The sequence below is a fragment of the Marmota flaviventris genome, chromosome X (genome assembly GCF_047511675.1).
Source record: "Marmota flaviventris isolate mMarFla1 chromosome X, mMarFla1.hap1, whole genome shotgun sequence".
Lineage (NCBI taxonomy): Eukaryota > Metazoa > Chordata > Mammalia > Rodentia > Sciuridae > Marmota > Marmota flaviventris.
This window is the reverse complement of record NC_092518.1, coordinates 39,847,022-39,864,041: the sequence shown is the minus strand read 5'-3', so window position 1 is coordinate 39,864,041 and position 17,020 is coordinate 39,847,022. Positions and strand designations below refer to the sequence as shown.

General features: G+C 41.7%; 2 protein-coding genes across 6 annotated transcripts in view; one reads left to right on the top strand and one right to left on the bottom strand.

Moving 5' to 3' along the window:
* The window catches only part of Znf81 (zinc finger protein 81), a 109,237-nt gene extending 101,403 nt beyond the window's left edge, over positions 1–7,834 (bottom strand). Inside the window, exons 1-3 of one of the 4 annotated variants that reach the window (XM_071606376.1) lie at positions 7,764–7,834; positions 7,065–7,181; positions 5,432–5,804 (exon numbers count right to left, since the gene is read on the bottom strand). In XM_071606376.1, coding sequence (XP_071462477.1) covers positions 5,432–5,498 — 67 coding nt within the window. In that variant the 5' untranslated portion in view covers positions 5,499–5,804; positions 7,065–7,181; positions 7,764–7,834. Of the gene's footprint in view, positions 1–5,431; positions 5,805–7,064; positions 7,182–7,697 lie in introns of all 4 variants that reach the window. The other 3 variants (XM_071606374.1, XM_071606377.1, XM_071606375.1) reach the window with 3 other exon arrangements.
* A 79-nt stretch (positions 7,835–7,913) lies between these two features.
* Positions 7,914–16,321, top strand: Uxt (ubiquitously expressed prefoldin like chaperone). Of its 2 annotated transcripts, XM_027927456.2 has the most exons (7): positions 7,914–7,991; positions 8,164–8,270; positions 9,367–9,448; positions 9,584–9,651; positions 9,944–10,051; positions 15,982–16,045; positions 16,222–16,321. In XM_027927456.2, the coding sequence occupies exons 2-7, from the start codon at positions 8,173–8,175 to the stop codon at positions 16,273–16,275; spliced, it is 474 nt and encodes a 157-aa protein (XP_027783257.1). In that variant the 5' UTR covers positions 7,914–7,991; positions 8,164–8,172; the 3' UTR covers positions 16,276–16,321. The 2 variants fall into 2 exon arrangements, with proteins under 2 accessions (XP_027783257.1, XP_071462432.1); XM_071606331.1 differs by lacking the exon at positions 9,944–10,051.
* Positions 16,322–17,020: the final 699 nt, after the last annotated feature.

Below are 17,020 nucleotides of genomic sequence, written 5' to 3'. Positions count from 1 at the left end.
GTAAAGCTGGAGGCCTTATTTGAAGACATACTATAGAACCATAGTAACCAAAACAGCATAATATTGGCATAAAACCAAACACATAGACTAACAGAACAGAAAAGAGACTCCATAATAGAACCCCACATGTCTATACTCAACTGATCAACAAACAATGGTGCAGAATATTGGAACTTGTTCCTATCTCTCACCCTGTACAAAAATCAACTCAAAAGGATCAAAGATGCCAGGCATGGTGGTGCACGCCTGCAACCCCAGCAGCTTGGGAGGCTGAGGCAGGAGGACCACAAATTCAAAGCCAGCCTCTGTAACTTAGCGAGACCCAGTCTCTAAATAAAATATTTTGTAAAAAGGAGCTGGGGATGTGGCTCAGCAGTTAAGCACCCCTGGGTTCAATCCCTAGTACCAAAAAAAGAGGGCGGGGATCAAAGACCTAAATGTAAGACTTGAAACTTTGACAACTATTAAAGGAGAACATAGGAGTAACAATACTTCAAGATACTCAATCAGGCAATGATTTTCTGGATCAGACCCTAAGAGCACAGGAATCAAAAACAAAAATCAACAAATGGAATTACATCAAAATAAAAATCTTCTGCACAGCAAAGGAAACAATCATTACAACCAACAGAATGGGAGAAAATATATGTCAGCCATTCATCTGACAGAGAATTTATGTTCAGAATATATAGAGAACTTGCTGAGCAGCTACTCTGGAGGCTGAGGTAGGAGGATCACAAATCTGGGCAACTTAGTGAAACACTATATATATATATATTTCAAAAAATATATATATATAGGGCTGGAGGGGATGTTCAGTGGTAGAGTGCCTCTGGATTCAATCCCCAGTACTGAAAAAAGAAGAAAAAATAAAAACTCAAAAGACTTAACAATTAAAAACAATCCAACATAGAATGGGCAACTAATCTCAATGGATACTTTTCAAAGGAAAATACAAATGGCCAACAATATATCAAAAAAATGCTCAAGATCATTACTCAACAGGAAAATCAAAACTACAATGAGATGCCATCTCACCCAGTTAGAATGACTACTACAAAAACAAACAAATGCTAGTAAGGATTTGGAGATAATGGAACTCCTGTATACTGTTGATGGGAATGTAAATTAGTATGGACATTATTGAGAACAGTATGGAGGTTTATCAAAAAACTAGAAACGGAACTACCAAATGATCCAGGAAGAAGTATGGAGATTCCTCAGAAAACTTAGAATGGAACCACCATTTGACCCAGTTATCCCACTCCTTGGTCTATACCCTTAAGACTTAAAAACAGCATACTACAAGGACACAGCCACTTCAATGTTTATAGCAGCACAATTCACAATAGGTAAACTGTTGATCCCACCTAGATGCCTTTCAATAGATGAATGAACAAAGAAACTGTGGTACATATATACAATGGAATACTACTCAGCATTAAAAGAGAATACAATTATGGCATTTCCATGTAATTGGATAGAGTTTGAATATCATCCTAAGTGAAGTAAGCCAATTCCTTGAATATGCCATCCTCCTGCCTCAGCCTCCCAATTTGCTGGTATTACAGGTGTGTGCCACCATGCCCAGTTTTCATCAACACACTTCAATTTCTCATCAGAAAACACAGAAGCCAAAGCCAGGTGCAGTGGTACACACCTGTAATCCCAGCTATTCAGGAGCATAAGGCAGGAGGATCAGAAGTCCAAGGCCAGCCAGGGCACTTTAGTGAGTCTCAAAAATTTTTTTAAAAGGCTAGGGATGTAGCTCACTGGTAGAGTACTCCTGGGTAAAATCCCTACTAATACACACACACACACACACAAAAAAAAAAAGGCAGGAGCTGTAGCTCAGTGGCAGAGCACTTGTCTGGCACATGTGAGGCACTGAGTTCAATCCTTAGCACCACATAAAAATACACAAATAAAATAAAGGCATGCTGTCCATCTAAGAATAAAATAAAATAAAAATAAATAAGTAAATTTTTTAAAAAGCAGAAAGAAAATCTAGAGGCCAGAGAGAGGGAGCAAAATAAAAGTGATAAAATTTTTAAAAGGCCAACCAAGAATTGTTTTAACCAGCAAAAATGTACTTTAGGCATGAAGGGGAAATCAAGACACTCTTTAAATGAAGGAACACTAAGAAAATTTGTTACCAGCAGACCTACTTTGCAAGAATGGCTAAAGGAAGCCAGGCATCATGGCACATACCTATAGTCCCAGCTACTAGAGACTGAGGCAGGCTTGAGGCCAATCTGGGCAAGTTAGCAAGACCTCATCTCAAAAAATAAAAAGGGCTTGGGACGTAACTCAGTGGTAAAACACCTTTGGGTTCAATCCTCAGTAACAAAAACAAATATATATATATATATATATATATATACACATACATACACACACATACACACAAACTGGACTTCAAAATTAAAATTAAAAGCAATTTACAGGGCTGTGGTTGTGGCTCAGAGGTAGAGTGTTCACCTAGCATGTGTGAGGCACTGGGTTCAATACTCAGCACCACATAAAAATAAAATAAAGGTATCATGTCCACCTACAAATAAAAAATAAATATTAAAAAAAAGTCATGTACAAAAGACCCCATTAGGAGGGCAAAAAAAGATAATGATGAGCTACAGACTGGGAGAAAATATTTGTAAACCACATATCTGACAAAAGACTTAAGTATGAAAGTGAAGCCAGAATTAGACAGGCAGTCAGTGTAGATAGGTAAACTGAGTCAGGTCAGATCAAGCAGGCCAATTTTGAGTGAGTCTGGGAAGTTGGAGACTGTCCTCTGAGGCATCTTATCAAGAACCTGCCCCAGCTCCAACCTCTTGCCAAGGCAACCTGTCCCAGGAATTTCCCCTCCCTACAGGGAGCTATAAAGTTGTTAATGTGTCCTTGGCTACTCCATCCTGCCCTTCCCCCTTCAGCCCACCTGTTTCCCACCTTTTGGCCTTCCCACCAAGCCTTTACTGGGCCTAGTCACATATGCAGGAAGGAGAAAAGATAAGGGGGAAAAGGCAGGAGAACAAAGGAAGCCGAAGCCCTAGGACATATAAAAAGGGTAGAACACCTCTCCTCTTGGGATACCAGGATACCAGCTATGGCCCCCCTTCTCCCTCTGGGGAGGGGAGAAGTCTATGATACCAATTTTTAAATAAACCCTGCTTCATATGCTTGCCTTGGCATGATTCTCTAATATTCAAACTTCAACATGTGGGAAGCAGAACTGTCAAAAGGAACTCTCAAAACTCAACAGTTAAAAAAAATCTAATTAGAAATGAACAAAGGATGTGGAGAGGGAGCTGGGGTTGTGCCTCAGTGGTAGAGCATTTGCCTAGCATATTTAGGCACTGGGTTCAATGATAAACATAAACAAATAAAAAGGTGTTTTGTCCATCTACAACTAGAAATTTTTTTTAAAAAAGGATGTGGAGAGATATTTCACCAAAGAGAATAAAGAGATGATAAAAAAGCATATGACAAGATATTGTACATCATTGGCCATCAAAAATACACACTCATCTGATTCTTAGTCATTTCTTCTTCTGAGGAAAAGACAAATTCAGAGATCTGTTAAGTCAGAGCTGAGGGAGGTCTGGGACTATGAGACTGTATGGAAAGGAGAAATAATACAAATGGAGATAAGAGAGATAAAGTTGATCTCAGGTTTCTGGCTGGTGATAGTTCAGCTGTGTCTCTCACATCTCCCTAAAGGATCAAACTAAAAGTGTCTTCTCATAAGAAGGGGAAGCTAACAGGTCACCAGTGCAAGCCAGAGAGACCCACTTGGTTACAGCCCTAGCCTCTGTAGTGCTGACTGACCTGATCCTAAAGAAGTGGGATTGGCAGAACACTTTGCCTCTTGGGATGCCAGGATACCAAGAGATTTTCTGTAAAAGGCCAGGTAGTAAATATTTTAGAATTTCCAGAACATTTGCTCTTTGACAACTATTCAACTTTGCCACTGTAGCATGAAAACAGTCACAGAGAGTATGCAAACAAATGGGTGTGGCTGTGACCCAATAAAACTTTATTGTTAGACACTGAAATTTGAATTTCATATAATTTTCAGGCTTGCTGACCCCTGATGTACAGCTTAGATAAGGAAGTTTTAAGGCAGTGTGCATACAGTAGTCATTTAATACTAGATTTACAATGCAGTGACCTTCCTTAGATCCATAAATTCTACTTAGAAATTTATCACCATGAAACAATCATAGTTGCACACAAAAATCTGAAAACAAAGACTGTTATCTGAGCCTAGATAATAAAAAATTTTTAAAGTTGGACACATTTAAATTTCCAATAAAGGGAAGTGACTCAAACATCTGAGGCCATCTGAAGGATAAAATACTATGCATCTGTGTCAACAATTATTATGTGGTCTTGTGATGGATGGCAAAACCAGATCTGGTTATGAAATGAAATCATAAGAATACTATCATCGGCTGGGATTTGGTAGAGGCTTGCCTAGCACGTGTGAGGCACTGGGTTCAATTCTCAGCACTGCAAATAAATAAGTAAAATAAAAGTCCATTGACAACTTAAAAAAGTATTTAAAAAACACTATCATGAAAAACTAGTGCGTGGGGAAAGGGTGAGTTCCCCTACCCTTTCTTTCAGCCCTCCTTCAGGAAACCTAAGTAAGCATAGGCCCCTACCTTTTGGGTTGTAAATAACTACCTCTAGGAATTTAACAACTCCCCATGGAAGTATAAACACCCTTATTGAGGCTTGGAGCATAAGGCTAGAGATTTATCAGAGGCCTGTGAGAAGAATCAGTTTTTCTCCTTATTGTACTCTGCTTCTACAAACATGCTTCCTACTAGAAACTCACAGCCTTCTATCATGTGGACTAGAAATTATATGGCACAGAAAGCCTATAAATGTTGTGAAAAACTGGGGATGGGGGCTCAGAATTTGGAGTTTGATCCTGTCTGGGCCCACCAGCGTAAAAAAACAAAATTCGGCCTGTATTAGATATGGAAAACAACAAACCCCAAAATAATTATACATAAGAAAAAAAGGAGTGAGAAAGTCATAAATTAGGAGCATTGATCCTTTTCTAGTACATTCTTTCCCAATGATAAAACAAACCCTGGGGAGGAGGAGTCCATCAAACCTAAAAGGGCAGTCTCTGGGAAAGGACTAAAGCATTAAATCCTTCCCTAAACAAACCCTTTCCAGATACCAACTACTGACCCCAAGCCCTCCATCTGGCCCAGTAAGATAAATCCCAGAGACTGACTACTGAGGCCACACTCCTTCCCATTTCGCCTAGTAAAACAGACCCCCAAAAACTGACTGCCCAAGCTGACACACTCATTAATTCACTTCTCAGGATAACCTACATATGCCCAGTCCCTTTCTTTGTTCAGTGGCTCATTTTCCACAAAGAGAGTGGGTTCATCAGAACCATACTCACCACCATCAGAACCATGATTCCATTTCTGAATAAAAGAACTGAGCTGATTTGTGAAGTTTGCATCCATCCTGGTCTTTCTGCACTAATAGCTGGGAGTGGTGGTGCACACCTGTAATCCCAGCAGCTTGGGAGGCCAAGGCAGGAGGATCAAGAGTTCAAAGCCAGCCTCAGCAAAATTGAGGCACTAAGGAACTCAGTGAGACTGTCTCTCTAAAATAATACAAAAAAGGGCTGAGGATGTGGCTCAGTAGTTAAGTGCCCCTGGATTCATTCTTCAGTACCAAAAAAGTAAAAAAAAATAAACTAAGTTTGAATTCTTCCACTCTCTGAGTATCGTTTGCTGCTTCTTGACTGGTCCAATTCCCACAACATTCTGGAAAGAAAGCAAATGAGGTTAAATATTAACAATTGTTGAATTTTAGAGAAGGCTCTATGGGTGTTCACTGTAAACTGTTTTGTAGGTTTCAAGTGTAAAATAAAGTTGGTATTATTATTATTATTGGAACTTGGGATTGAACCCAGGGGTGCTTTACCACTGACCTACATCTCCAGCCTTTTTTATTTTTTATTTAGAGACAGGGTCTCACTAAGTTACTTAGGGCCTTGCTAAATTGCTTAAGCTGGCTTTGAACTCCCCATGGAAGTATAAACACCCTTATTGAGGCTTGGAGCATAAGGCTAGAGATTTATGATCCTATTACCTCAGTCTCCCAAGTCGCTGGGATTATAGGTGTGCACCACTGCATCCAGCTAGTAATATCTTTAAGTTAAAAAATTGTGAAATATGTTAGTAGACTAGCAAAGACCCATCTCCCACCCATTTGAACTGTCTACAGTTCTCCTTGCCAAATAAAGATAATAAATGTTTCCTCTCTTCTCAAAGGAAAGTGATATAGATTAATTAGATAATATTTGTCTAACTACCAAGTGTTAGGAAGAACTTGACACTGGCAACACCATTTTGAAACAGCCTCCATCTTCTTGAGTCACCTCAAGGTTACTCTCGGTCTGACCTTAAACCACAGACAATAGTCTATTATCATGCAAAGAAACCCCAAACAATATTCCATCATCATACCAAGAAAGGAAAACACTTGGTTCAAGGTGGAACAGTTACCACCTCAAAAAATGGAGGTGAGGACCAAAAGGACACTTCCCTGACAGCCCCCTAGCAATGGCAGATGGGTCTCCAATAGGTCTCCTGCACAGGTTTGTCACAAATAAACCTGTTTTGCTGTTGAGCCTCTTCTGTTTCCTTCATTTGCTTCTTTTCTTACATCAAGTGTCCTTTCCAACCTAAATGTAATTTTAGCCACATGTAACATGAGATTTACAAAAAAAGAACTAAGTCTCAATGTTTCCTTTACAATCATCTTAAGAACAAAGAAAACCTCGGTTTGCTCAAGGTTTTTTTTTTTTTTTTGGTAGTTGTAGATGGGCAGAATGCCTTTATTTTGTTTATTTTTATGGGATGCTAAGATTCGAACCCAGTGCCTCACACAAACTAGTCACATGTTCTGTCACTGAGCTACTGCCCTAACCCTTGCTTAAGTTTTGAATACTTGAAAAACAAAAAGTCCAATAAAACCTTGCTTTTACACACTGAATGCACAAATTACCCAGGAAAACTTACTTGTCAGGGGTGAGTGCTCTAGGGCCTACCATGCGGTAGGAGGATTTGGAGGATTCTAGCCTCCGGGTTCTCTTCCAGATTCAGGCCTTGACTTGCTGGAATAGGTCCTACTGTTTCCTAAGAAGAAAAACAAACTTATGCACTCAAGTATTAAAAATGCATTCAGAAAAAAACTGACACATTTAAATAAAAACATAGGAACCAATCCTAAGTAGAACTTAGCCAATCCTCAGTGGAGGACTTCAGTGACCCTCCTTTTCCCTTATTGAGGTGATTAGACACGGCGTTTTGTCAGTCTCCAGTTGAGCCTCAGTTATCAATTGAAAGCCACAGGGCTAGAGTCATTGAAGACGAATTTCAGAAAATTTGTCTCCGTTTAAAACCTTTTAAATGTTCATATTCATTCCCGTTAATGGAGTAAAATCCAAACCTGCCGTGTAAAAAACACCAACATCCAGAACAAGAGATCACACGGCATATATGCGTTTCCTCACAGACGAGAACCATAAATAATTCTTGCCCGACTGTTTCTGAGAACTTGCTTTTAAAATTATAAACACTTCACTCCCTCGCCCTACCTAAGCCTGTGAGTTTTGCCTCCCCCAGAACCCGCCAAATCCCATTAAACTCCACCTCCACCTGCCACGCACAGTCCCTACAGGCTCCAGGTGCGGATTTCGCAGTCCCCCATTGGCCTACTTATAGACACTAGTCGGTGCTCCGCAAACTCCTCTGGAGTCTTCCGTGATTTCCCCGGATTCCGTAAAACCCCGCCCCTCTCCTCTTCCCTAAGGCCTACTTCGGATAAGGAACGCCCCTCCCCACCTGGCTATTTGGTTGGCCATCACGTTTGCCACTACGTCATTCACCCGCGCCACCCGGAAGCCGCTGTTCCTACCAACATCTCTTATTGCCGGCGGCCCTAAGGTAAGGGCGGCGTTTGGGTGTCCCAGGGTAAACGAGTCCCAGAGTTGGGAGGGGCAGAAGGTGGACCCCCCCCAACATGAACCAAACGAGCCCAATCCCAACATTGAGAGGGTGGAGATAAACTATGTGTGAGGCAAAAATGAAGTGCTCAACGTGGTCTTCCCACTCCCAGGAGCCCATCATGGCGACGCCCCCTAAACGGCGGGCGTTGGAGGCCACGGGGGAGAAAGTGCTGCGCTATGAGGCCTTCATCAGTGACGTGCTGCAGCGGGACTTGAGGTGAGTGACAGCCCGGAGGCGGGACGTTTTGAACTTTCCACGTGGTGGGTGGGGCGTTCAGAGTGAGTGCCAAGCCTTCGGATTGGTGGGTGAGGCGTTGGGAGCCCGGCCCTGTCACCTTTCTAGCGGGAAGTAGGGGACGACATCCGGGGTGCGATTTGGCTGGAACTGGCGTTTGTAACTGAGACTGTATCGGCGCATGCGCGGGCTCTGATGCTATTTATTGAACTAGAGCTAAGTTTCCGGAACTAGAGTTCTTGGGTTCTCGTCCTGGCTTGCGTGTTTTGCCATCGTTGTGAACACTTCTACTTAACCTCATCTCTGTGCCTTATAAACTTTCCACATCTGTGAAATAAGGAAGTTTATGGAATCTTCTCATAGGGTGGTTTTGAGTTTCCAGTAGTTCACTGACGTGTCCTTATCGTCCCAGCTACTGGCGAGGCTAAGGCAAGAGAACCCTTTGAGCCCAGGAGTTTGAGACCACCCTGGACAACAGAGCCAGACCTCATCTCAAAAAAGAAAAATGTTGAGAGTACAAAAATAAAACAAATAGGCATTTTAAAAAAGGAATTAGTGTGGATGCCTGAAACACAGAGACTCAATGAGTATGAAGAGCTGTTATTGCTGTCATTAATTGAACAGGAAATAATGTTCAGAACTAGGATTGTATGATCATCCTAAAAGGGAGTGAAGATTTTTTTCTGGGATAATGGGCCATTTTGATTGGCAGGAAACATTGACAGTAGAGTGTGGTAATACTAGTAATAAATAATAGCTAACAAGTATATAGTACTTGCTATTTGGCAAGTGTTATTCTAAACACATTGTAATAAACAGTCATTCGATCCTAACAATTCTTACGAGGTAATACTATCATCTCTGTTTTGTAAATGGACAAACTGAGTCCCAAATGGGTTTCTTATTTGCCAAAGTTATGCAGCTAGTAAAGGATAGAGCCCAGATTCAAATCCAGGCAGTCTCACCCAGTGTTCAAAATCCTAATTTCTGAGCTAAATGCTTGTTTAGGGCATGATATGTGGTATCCCAAAAGCGAAAGAGCTTCCTATTGGTCACCATTGTATTTTCATCTTATCAGAAAGGTGCTGGATCATCGAGACAAGGTATATGAGCAGCTGGCCAAATACCTTCAACTGAGAAATGTCATTGAGCGCCTGCAGGTAAAGACTTCAGGATTGGATACCAGTTTGTGTGTTGTGGGGGAAGGAGATGGGAAGAGGGACCCCAGACCAAAACTTGTCACCTGGCCTAAAATTTGACCACTGATCCCTACCTCTTTTTCCCTGGCCCCACAGGAAGCTAAACACTCGGAGTTATATATGCAGGTGGATTTGGGCTGTAACTTCTTCGTTGACACAGTGGTGTGAGTGTGTACCCTCCCCTCTGAGCCCACAGGGTTCAGCTTACCCCTTCCTTCATGCAACAAATATGTTTTTCATATCTTCTACATACCAGACACTGTGCTAAGTTTTATATTACATAAGGATATAAGCTAGGTGTTGGGGATGTGTCAGTGAATAAAATAGGACAAGATCCCTCCCCTTCCAGAGCCTCAATTTGGGGAAGGGAGGGAATAGGAAACATCTTAAATAAACTGTGTGGTATGCTAAATAGTAATAAGTATTCCCCCCATTTCCTCTGACCTCTCTCCTCAGCCCAGATACTTCGCGCATCTACGTGGCTCTGGGTTATGGTTTTTTCTTGGAGTTAACACTCACAGAAGCCCTCAAGTTCATTGATCGTAAGAGCTCTCTCCTCACAGAGTAAGTTCATTCCAGGAGGACAATATCTAAAAGCACCACCATTGACCAGGAGTGTAATTCAGTGGTAGAACACTTGCATACCACACATAAGGCCGTGGGTTCTATCCCCAACACCACACACAAATATACATAGTAAAAATCACCATTTTCAACACTGTTCTTCCTTTTCCATGGCTTCCTGGGATGGCACTTCCTTCCTCCTCAAAGCTGAAGCTGAGAGTGGGGAATCAAAGCTCAGCCTCAGATGTAGCACATAATAAACATTCAGTAAATGGTCTTTGTATTGTTCATTCACACAGGCATTTATTGGGCATCTTCTGTATGGCAGGCTTTATGTTTGGCAGTGGGGATGCAGCAGGGAACAAGAGCAAAGAGTTCCTTAAAGGTTTACATTATAGAGAGCCTATAATATTATGCATACATATGTGCATACTTATAATTATGGTCAGATCTATAAAGTCCCAGCCTGTTAATCAGTAACAGTAAAACAAGTTACCTTTCATTTTACCTTTAGCTATTTTTCCTGCTCAATTACTATACTTTTACCACATTGACCTTCACAGTCTTCTTTTAAACATCACAAGAATGATCCCAGTCTAGGGCAAATGCAATGGATGTTGTCTCTCCAGCGGTGTTCTTCCTGTGTAGCTTCCTTTCTTTTCATTCAGGCCTTCTGTAACCTGCTTTTAAACTGGCAACTTCTGGTACTCTTTATTCCTCTCCTACTTTTTCTTTTTCCTTAGTATTTATCATCTTTTTTATTTTTTTAAATATTTTTTTAGTTGTAGATGGATACAATACCTTTATCTTATTTATTTTTATGTGATACTGAGGATTGAACCCAGTGCCTCACACATGCTAGGCAAATGCTCCACCACTGAGCCACAACCCCAGCCCTATCACCTCTTTTTTAACTATGTAATGTCTTTCTATGTAATGTCTATCATCTCCTCCAGTTAGATTATAAATTTTATAAATGGAGAAATTTTGTCTATATCCCAGGTGACTAAAATAGTACACAGCGTGGCATTGTGTTTGTTGAGTGAATTTAAAAGTATACTGGAAGAAAATTGAAGTGATGATCGAAGCAGATCTCTATGGGAACTGGTAGGGAATGTGTGGGCTCCAGGTAAATTTAGGTTTTCTGCAGGGAAGAGCAACTGGAGCATGGATGAGAGGTTTCAAATGTAGGTAGAAAAGGCCCCCCCAGAGGAAGTGACATTTGAGTCATTTGGTTCAATGAACAAGCTGGGGGCTGGTTAGGAAAGAACATTCCTAACAAAGGAGACAGTGTGCCTGGCATGCTAGAGAAACTGCAAAATGGGGTAAGCATGGCTCAGATGAAATGAGTATGGGGGGCTTTGATTATTATACTTAGATTAATAACATCTTAGAAGAGTAATACTACTTGGTTTAAAATCCCTTCTTGGTTATGTTTATTCCTATATTCATTTCTTCTAGTGTTGCCTCCATTAGGGTTCAGTAATTGTTCTCTTTTCAAACTTTTCCAGGGTTTCAGTATTAGTAAACTTGGGACCTGCTGAGATTTCTAAATCTTGGTTATCAGATCAGTTAGCAAATAGCCTGACCAGGGGGCTTGCTTTCATGGTCAATGCAATTCTAAACAGTTGATCTTTTAGATGAAGTCCAGTTTTTATAACAAAGCTTTCCTTCTATGTGAGGATTCTTGAGCCTTTCAAATAGATTTTATTTTATTTTTTGGGGGGTACTGGGGATTGAACCCAGGGCCTTGTGCATGTGAGGTGAGCACTCTACCAACTGAGCTATATCACCAGCCCAGATTTTAATTTTTTGAGAATCTATGTCTGTCCCCAGAATGAGTTATTTAAATTGTCAGTGTCTGCCCCCTTGCCTGGTATTGTGTTTTGTTTTGTTTTCTGTACTGGAGATTAAACCCTAGGCCTCATTCATACTAGGCAAACATTCTGCCACTGAGCTACATCCCAAGGCCTTGGCTGGTCTTGATATATTGCCCTGGTTTATTAGTGTGATGAAAAAATGTGGTTGAAAAGCTGAGCACGGTGGTGCATGCCTGCAATTCCATTGATCAGGTAGAGTACAAGTTTGAGGCCAACCTGAACAACTGTCTCAAAATAAAAAGGACTGGGGATGTAGCTCAGTGGTAGAGCACCCCTAGGTTCAATCCCTAGTACTAGAAAAAAAACACCAAGAGAAAGAAAAGTAAAACAAGTGTGATTGACTTTCATGGTACTTTATTATGATTAGTAGACCTTTCTAAAGATTTAATCTTTCTAGAAAATGGGGATTTAAGTCTGGGTAGCCCTCCTCTTTAAAATACTTGGCTACTTGGGGCACATTTCAAACTGCCAGTTCTTCCTGATTTTATTATATTTCTTTGTTTGATGAAGGGAGAGAGGTCAGGTCACTGTACATATTCTTTCCTGATTATACTTTCATAAATAGACATGTAATTATGCAGAAACAGCATTACTTTACTACATCAGTAGTAGCAGATCAAATGTTCCTTTTGTGTACAACTAGCATTTAATGAGCTTTATATTTTTCTTCCCCCACCCTGAACCCACTACCCTTTTTTTTGGTGTTGGGGACCAAACTCAGGGTCTTACACATGCTAAACACATGCTCTACCACAGAGCCACCTAGCCATCTCCTTTATTCTTGAGTGAACTCATAGCTTTCCATAGACAAGCTTGTATCATTATCTGATTTTGTCCTCTTTTTAAAAAAAATATTTATTTTTTAGTTTTAGGTAGATACAATATATTTTATTTTTATAAAATAAAATAGGATCAAACCTAAGTGCCTCACATGTGCTAGGCAAGCACTCTATCACTTGAGCCACAACCCCAGCCCCACGATTTTGTCCTCTTTTGAAGTTCAAATTGTCCCGAGGAGCAGATTAAGTTCATTGCTCTGTTCTTTGAGTACTACCTCAGATATTCATTTTTTTGTAGATGGATACAATATCTTTATTTTATTTGCTTATTTTTATGTGGTGCTCACACATGCCAGGCAAGCACTCTACCATTGAGCCACAACCCCAGACCTCCCTAAATATTCTTGAAAATATTCTTGCTCTCTAACCTAAACCTAAAAGCAACCATCTTTTGAGGACTTTAGGTCCTTTGAGTCAAGTAGTCTTTCACTTAATTCATTCAACATCCATTAGTTGCCTACTCTATGCCATATGCTGTTCTGATTCTCAGGAATATAGCAGGGAACACAACAGACCAAAATCATTGCCTTTGCATAGCCAGTGTTCTAGTGAAGGGAAACAGACAGTAAATAAGTAAATAACATTGCATGGTAGATGTTGCGGTGTTAGAGAAAGAGCATGTATAGAGATTGAAAACATTGCTTGTGATAGAGCAATTGTGATTTTAAATAAAATGATTTCTGGGATCTGGGTTGTGAGAAAAGAATCCTTTGGCGGGGGGTACTGGGGATTGAACTCAGGGAAGCTCAACTACTGAGCCACATCCCCAGCCCTATTTTGTAATTTTTTTTTTAAAGAGAGAGAGAATTTTTTTTTTAATATTTATTTTTTAGTTTTTGGTGGACACAACATCTTTATTTTATTTTTATGTGGTGCTGAGGATCGAACCCAGTGCCCCGCGCATGCCAGGCAAGTGCACTACCGCTTGAGCCACATCCCCAGCCCCTATTTTGTATTTTATTTAAAGACAGGGCCTTGGGCTGGGGATATAACTCAGTTGGTAGAGTGCTTGCCTTGCATGCCCAAGGCCCTGGGTTTAATTCCCAGCACACAAAAAACAAAACAAAACAAAACAGGGCCTCACTGAGTTTCTTAGCGCTTTGCCATTGTGAGGCTGACTTTGAACTTGTGATCTTCCTGCTTCAGCCTCCTGAGTGACTGCAATTGCAAGTGTGTGCCTCTGTGCCCAGCAAAAAGAGGAATCTTGGGGCTGGGGATGTAGCTCAGTGGTAGAGTGCTTGCCTAGTATGCAGAAGCCCTAGGTTAAACCCATCACCGAAAAGGGGAAGGGGAGGAGAATCTACATTTTTGCTGAGCACCTGGAAGGATGGAGTTGCCATTACCTGAGATGGAGAAGACAGGAAGAGCAGATTGGGAGGGCTAGGTCAGGAGTTCTGTATAGGACTTGGGATGTATGTGGTGTTTATTAAACACTGGAGTTTTTTGAAGTAGTTAAAACTCCCAGGTCAAGTTCAGGAGAGAAGTCTGGGCTGGCAGTATAAATTTGGGAGATACAGGTATATAGTTGGATTCATACTATTTTTTCCAACTTAACACCCTATCTTGCTGCTCTCTGTTTTTTGCACAGAATATAGTTTCATTTATCTTTCAAACCGACTTCTATATTGACAGGTAGCTCAGCACAATAAAACCTGCATTCCTTGTGCTATCATGATCCAGTGTGATCTAGTCTGTTCTTACCTCTTGGACCTTATCTTACTCTACCTCCCTTCATCATTCACTTTATTTTTAACACTGACCTCCTGGCTCCTCCTCAAAAGGCTCTTTCCTGCTTCTTGGCCTTTCTGTGGAAGAGACCCTCTTACTACTTAATTCTTACTCCATCTAACTCATTCTCATTCTTCAGAAGCTGTTCCTTGACCCTTTGTATCCACTAGGATTCTTTTAGATGAGACCTGATCCAAACTGGCTTAGACAAAAAGAATTGACTAGTTTATATAACTCAACAGCCCAGGGCTAGGGTGGTTTTAGGCAACTCCAGCTTCTTAGTTGCTTAAGCCATGACCCCTTTCTCACATCTGACATCCAACACTTTGGCAAACTGCTTCGACCATCAAAATATATCCAAATACAATCATTTCTCATGACCTGCTGCTACTATTACTAGATCCCCCATCTCTCAACTGGAATAAACATACACACACACACACACTTTTTTCCCTGTGGTACTGGAGATTGAACCCAGGGCCTCACATGTGCTAGGCAAGTGCTCTACCACAGAGCAACATCCCTAGCCCTTTTTTAAAAAATTTTGAGACAGGGTCTGGATAAGTTGCCCAGGCTTGCCTCAAACCTGTGATCCTCCTGCCTCAGTTTCCTGAGTAGCTGGGATTACAGGCAAGTACCACCATGCCCCATTTCAACTGGGCTAATGCAGTATCCTCCTCACTGGATTTCCTACTTCCATGTTAATTCTCTTTATCCTCAGTCACTTAGCTCAGCAGCCAGATGGAGCCTCTTAAACTCCAGTTAGTCTGCCTCCCTCTTCTGTTCAATCCTCCATGGTACCCATATCACTTAGCATCAGGTCTTTACCATGGCCTTGTAAGCTTTATAGAACTTGCATCCCTCATTTTCTCACCTCTAACAATCTTATTTGGCTTACTCTTTTCCAGTGCCTATGGCCCCCTGCAATACCTCAAACATATCAGTCACACTCCACCATAGTGCCTTCATAATGGCCATTGAGTCTGTGGAACACTTATCCTCTATGAAGCCACACTATTCACTTCTTCACTTACTTTATGCTTTACTCAAATGCTTCTCAGTGAAGCCATCCCTGAGTATTCTGGGATGTTTAAAATTGCAGGCCCCATCCCCTATTTCTTATCATCCCTCTCCCTCATTGTTTAAGTTTTTTCCTTGTACTTAAACCATCTGACATACCATATATATTTTATTCTATCATTTATTGTCTATCCCTTCTTAGCAAGAATTTGAGCTCCCTGAGCCCAGGATTTTTGTTCATTGTGTTTGCATCATCTCCCCAGTGCTTAAAACTGCTTGGCATGCAGTAGGTATTAAGTAGTCTTTGAAACAGTAAAGTCCAGACACAGCCAACCAAATCTCCATAGGAGCAGGTGGAGCAAAAGTTAACCAGGATGTAGATAGTTCTTGATACAATGAGGAATGTTTATCCTCATAATGATAAGTAGGGCCCAATTTGCCCTTTCTTGTTTGTTTTCTCCAGGCTCAGCAACAGCCTCACCAAGGACTCCATGAATATCAAGGCCCATATCCACATGTTGCTAGAGGTGAGAGCAGCTCACTCCACTCCCAGACTATCCCCAGATTTATTTTGAGTGGTGACCTAAAGAAGGCAAGGAGCATCTTTCCCTCTAAACTGGAGCCAAGGGAGGGGAAGTCAGAGCAAAGGTGGGGTGGGACCTGAACCCAGCCCCTGTTCAGTCTCTTCTGTCCTCTTTTGCAGGGACTTAGAGAACTACAAGGCCTGCAGAATTTCCCAGAGACTCCTCGCCAATGACTACTTCTCTCCATCCTCCAACATTAAAGAGCCTGAATGCCTTTGAGTCACATGGCCCTTCTTTTTCCCTTAACCCCTGCTGGTTGCCAAGGTGACCTTTGTGTAGAGCACTAAGTTACTGGGAGACCCAGTGGTCCAGTTTCAGTGTGAAACCTCTAAAGCACCCTGAAAGTCCTGCTGTAGTATTTGCCACTTGATTCTGTGCTCTTCCCTCCTTTCTCAGCTTGGTAACCTGGACCCTCCCCTCACCCTTCATTCCTTTTCCAGGACACCACCCTTTGAACTGCCATAGAGAATGGGCCTATTCAGCCTCTTCCTCCTTGTCCTAAGGTTTATCCTTCTCCTGTACCCCAGCAGTTCCTCCAGTACCCTAAATAACACCCCGTGCCCTTCTTAGCTCAACCTTGGCCTCACCCCTGCTTCTAAATGGATCCAGCTCCACCAATAGGCACAGATCCCACCCTCCTTAGTCCAGCCCCTAATCTAGGTTAGGTCCAGCTAACCCTCCCCCCCCCCATCAACCAAGAGCCAGGTTCCACCCTCTTATAAATCTGGACATGACTGGAGCCTGCCCTCCTGGTAGCCGTTTAATTTCTGCCACTCAAGGACCCTTTGCATGTCTGGCAGCTCTCCCGCCTTCCTACCTCTGCTGCGTTCTAAATACGACTTTTCTAGCCAATCCCTGTAGAGTTACCCTGCCCGCCTACGCAGAGCCAGACCCAACCCTCTCTTTGCTGGCTTCTAC

Coding starts and splice junctions, on each gene's coding strand:
- Uxt (XM_027927456.2), top strand. CDS start 8,173: ATGGCGACGCCCCCTAAACGGCGGGCGTTGGAGGCCACGGGGGAGAAA. Junction 8,271..9,366: donor GTGCTGCAGCGGGACTTGAG/GTGAGTGACAGC, acceptor TCATCTTATCAG/AAAGGTGCTGGATCATCGAG. Junction 9,652..9,943: donor TTCTTCGTTGACACAGTGGT/GTGAGTGTGTAC, acceptor CTCTCTCCTCAG/CCCAGATACTTCGCGCATCT.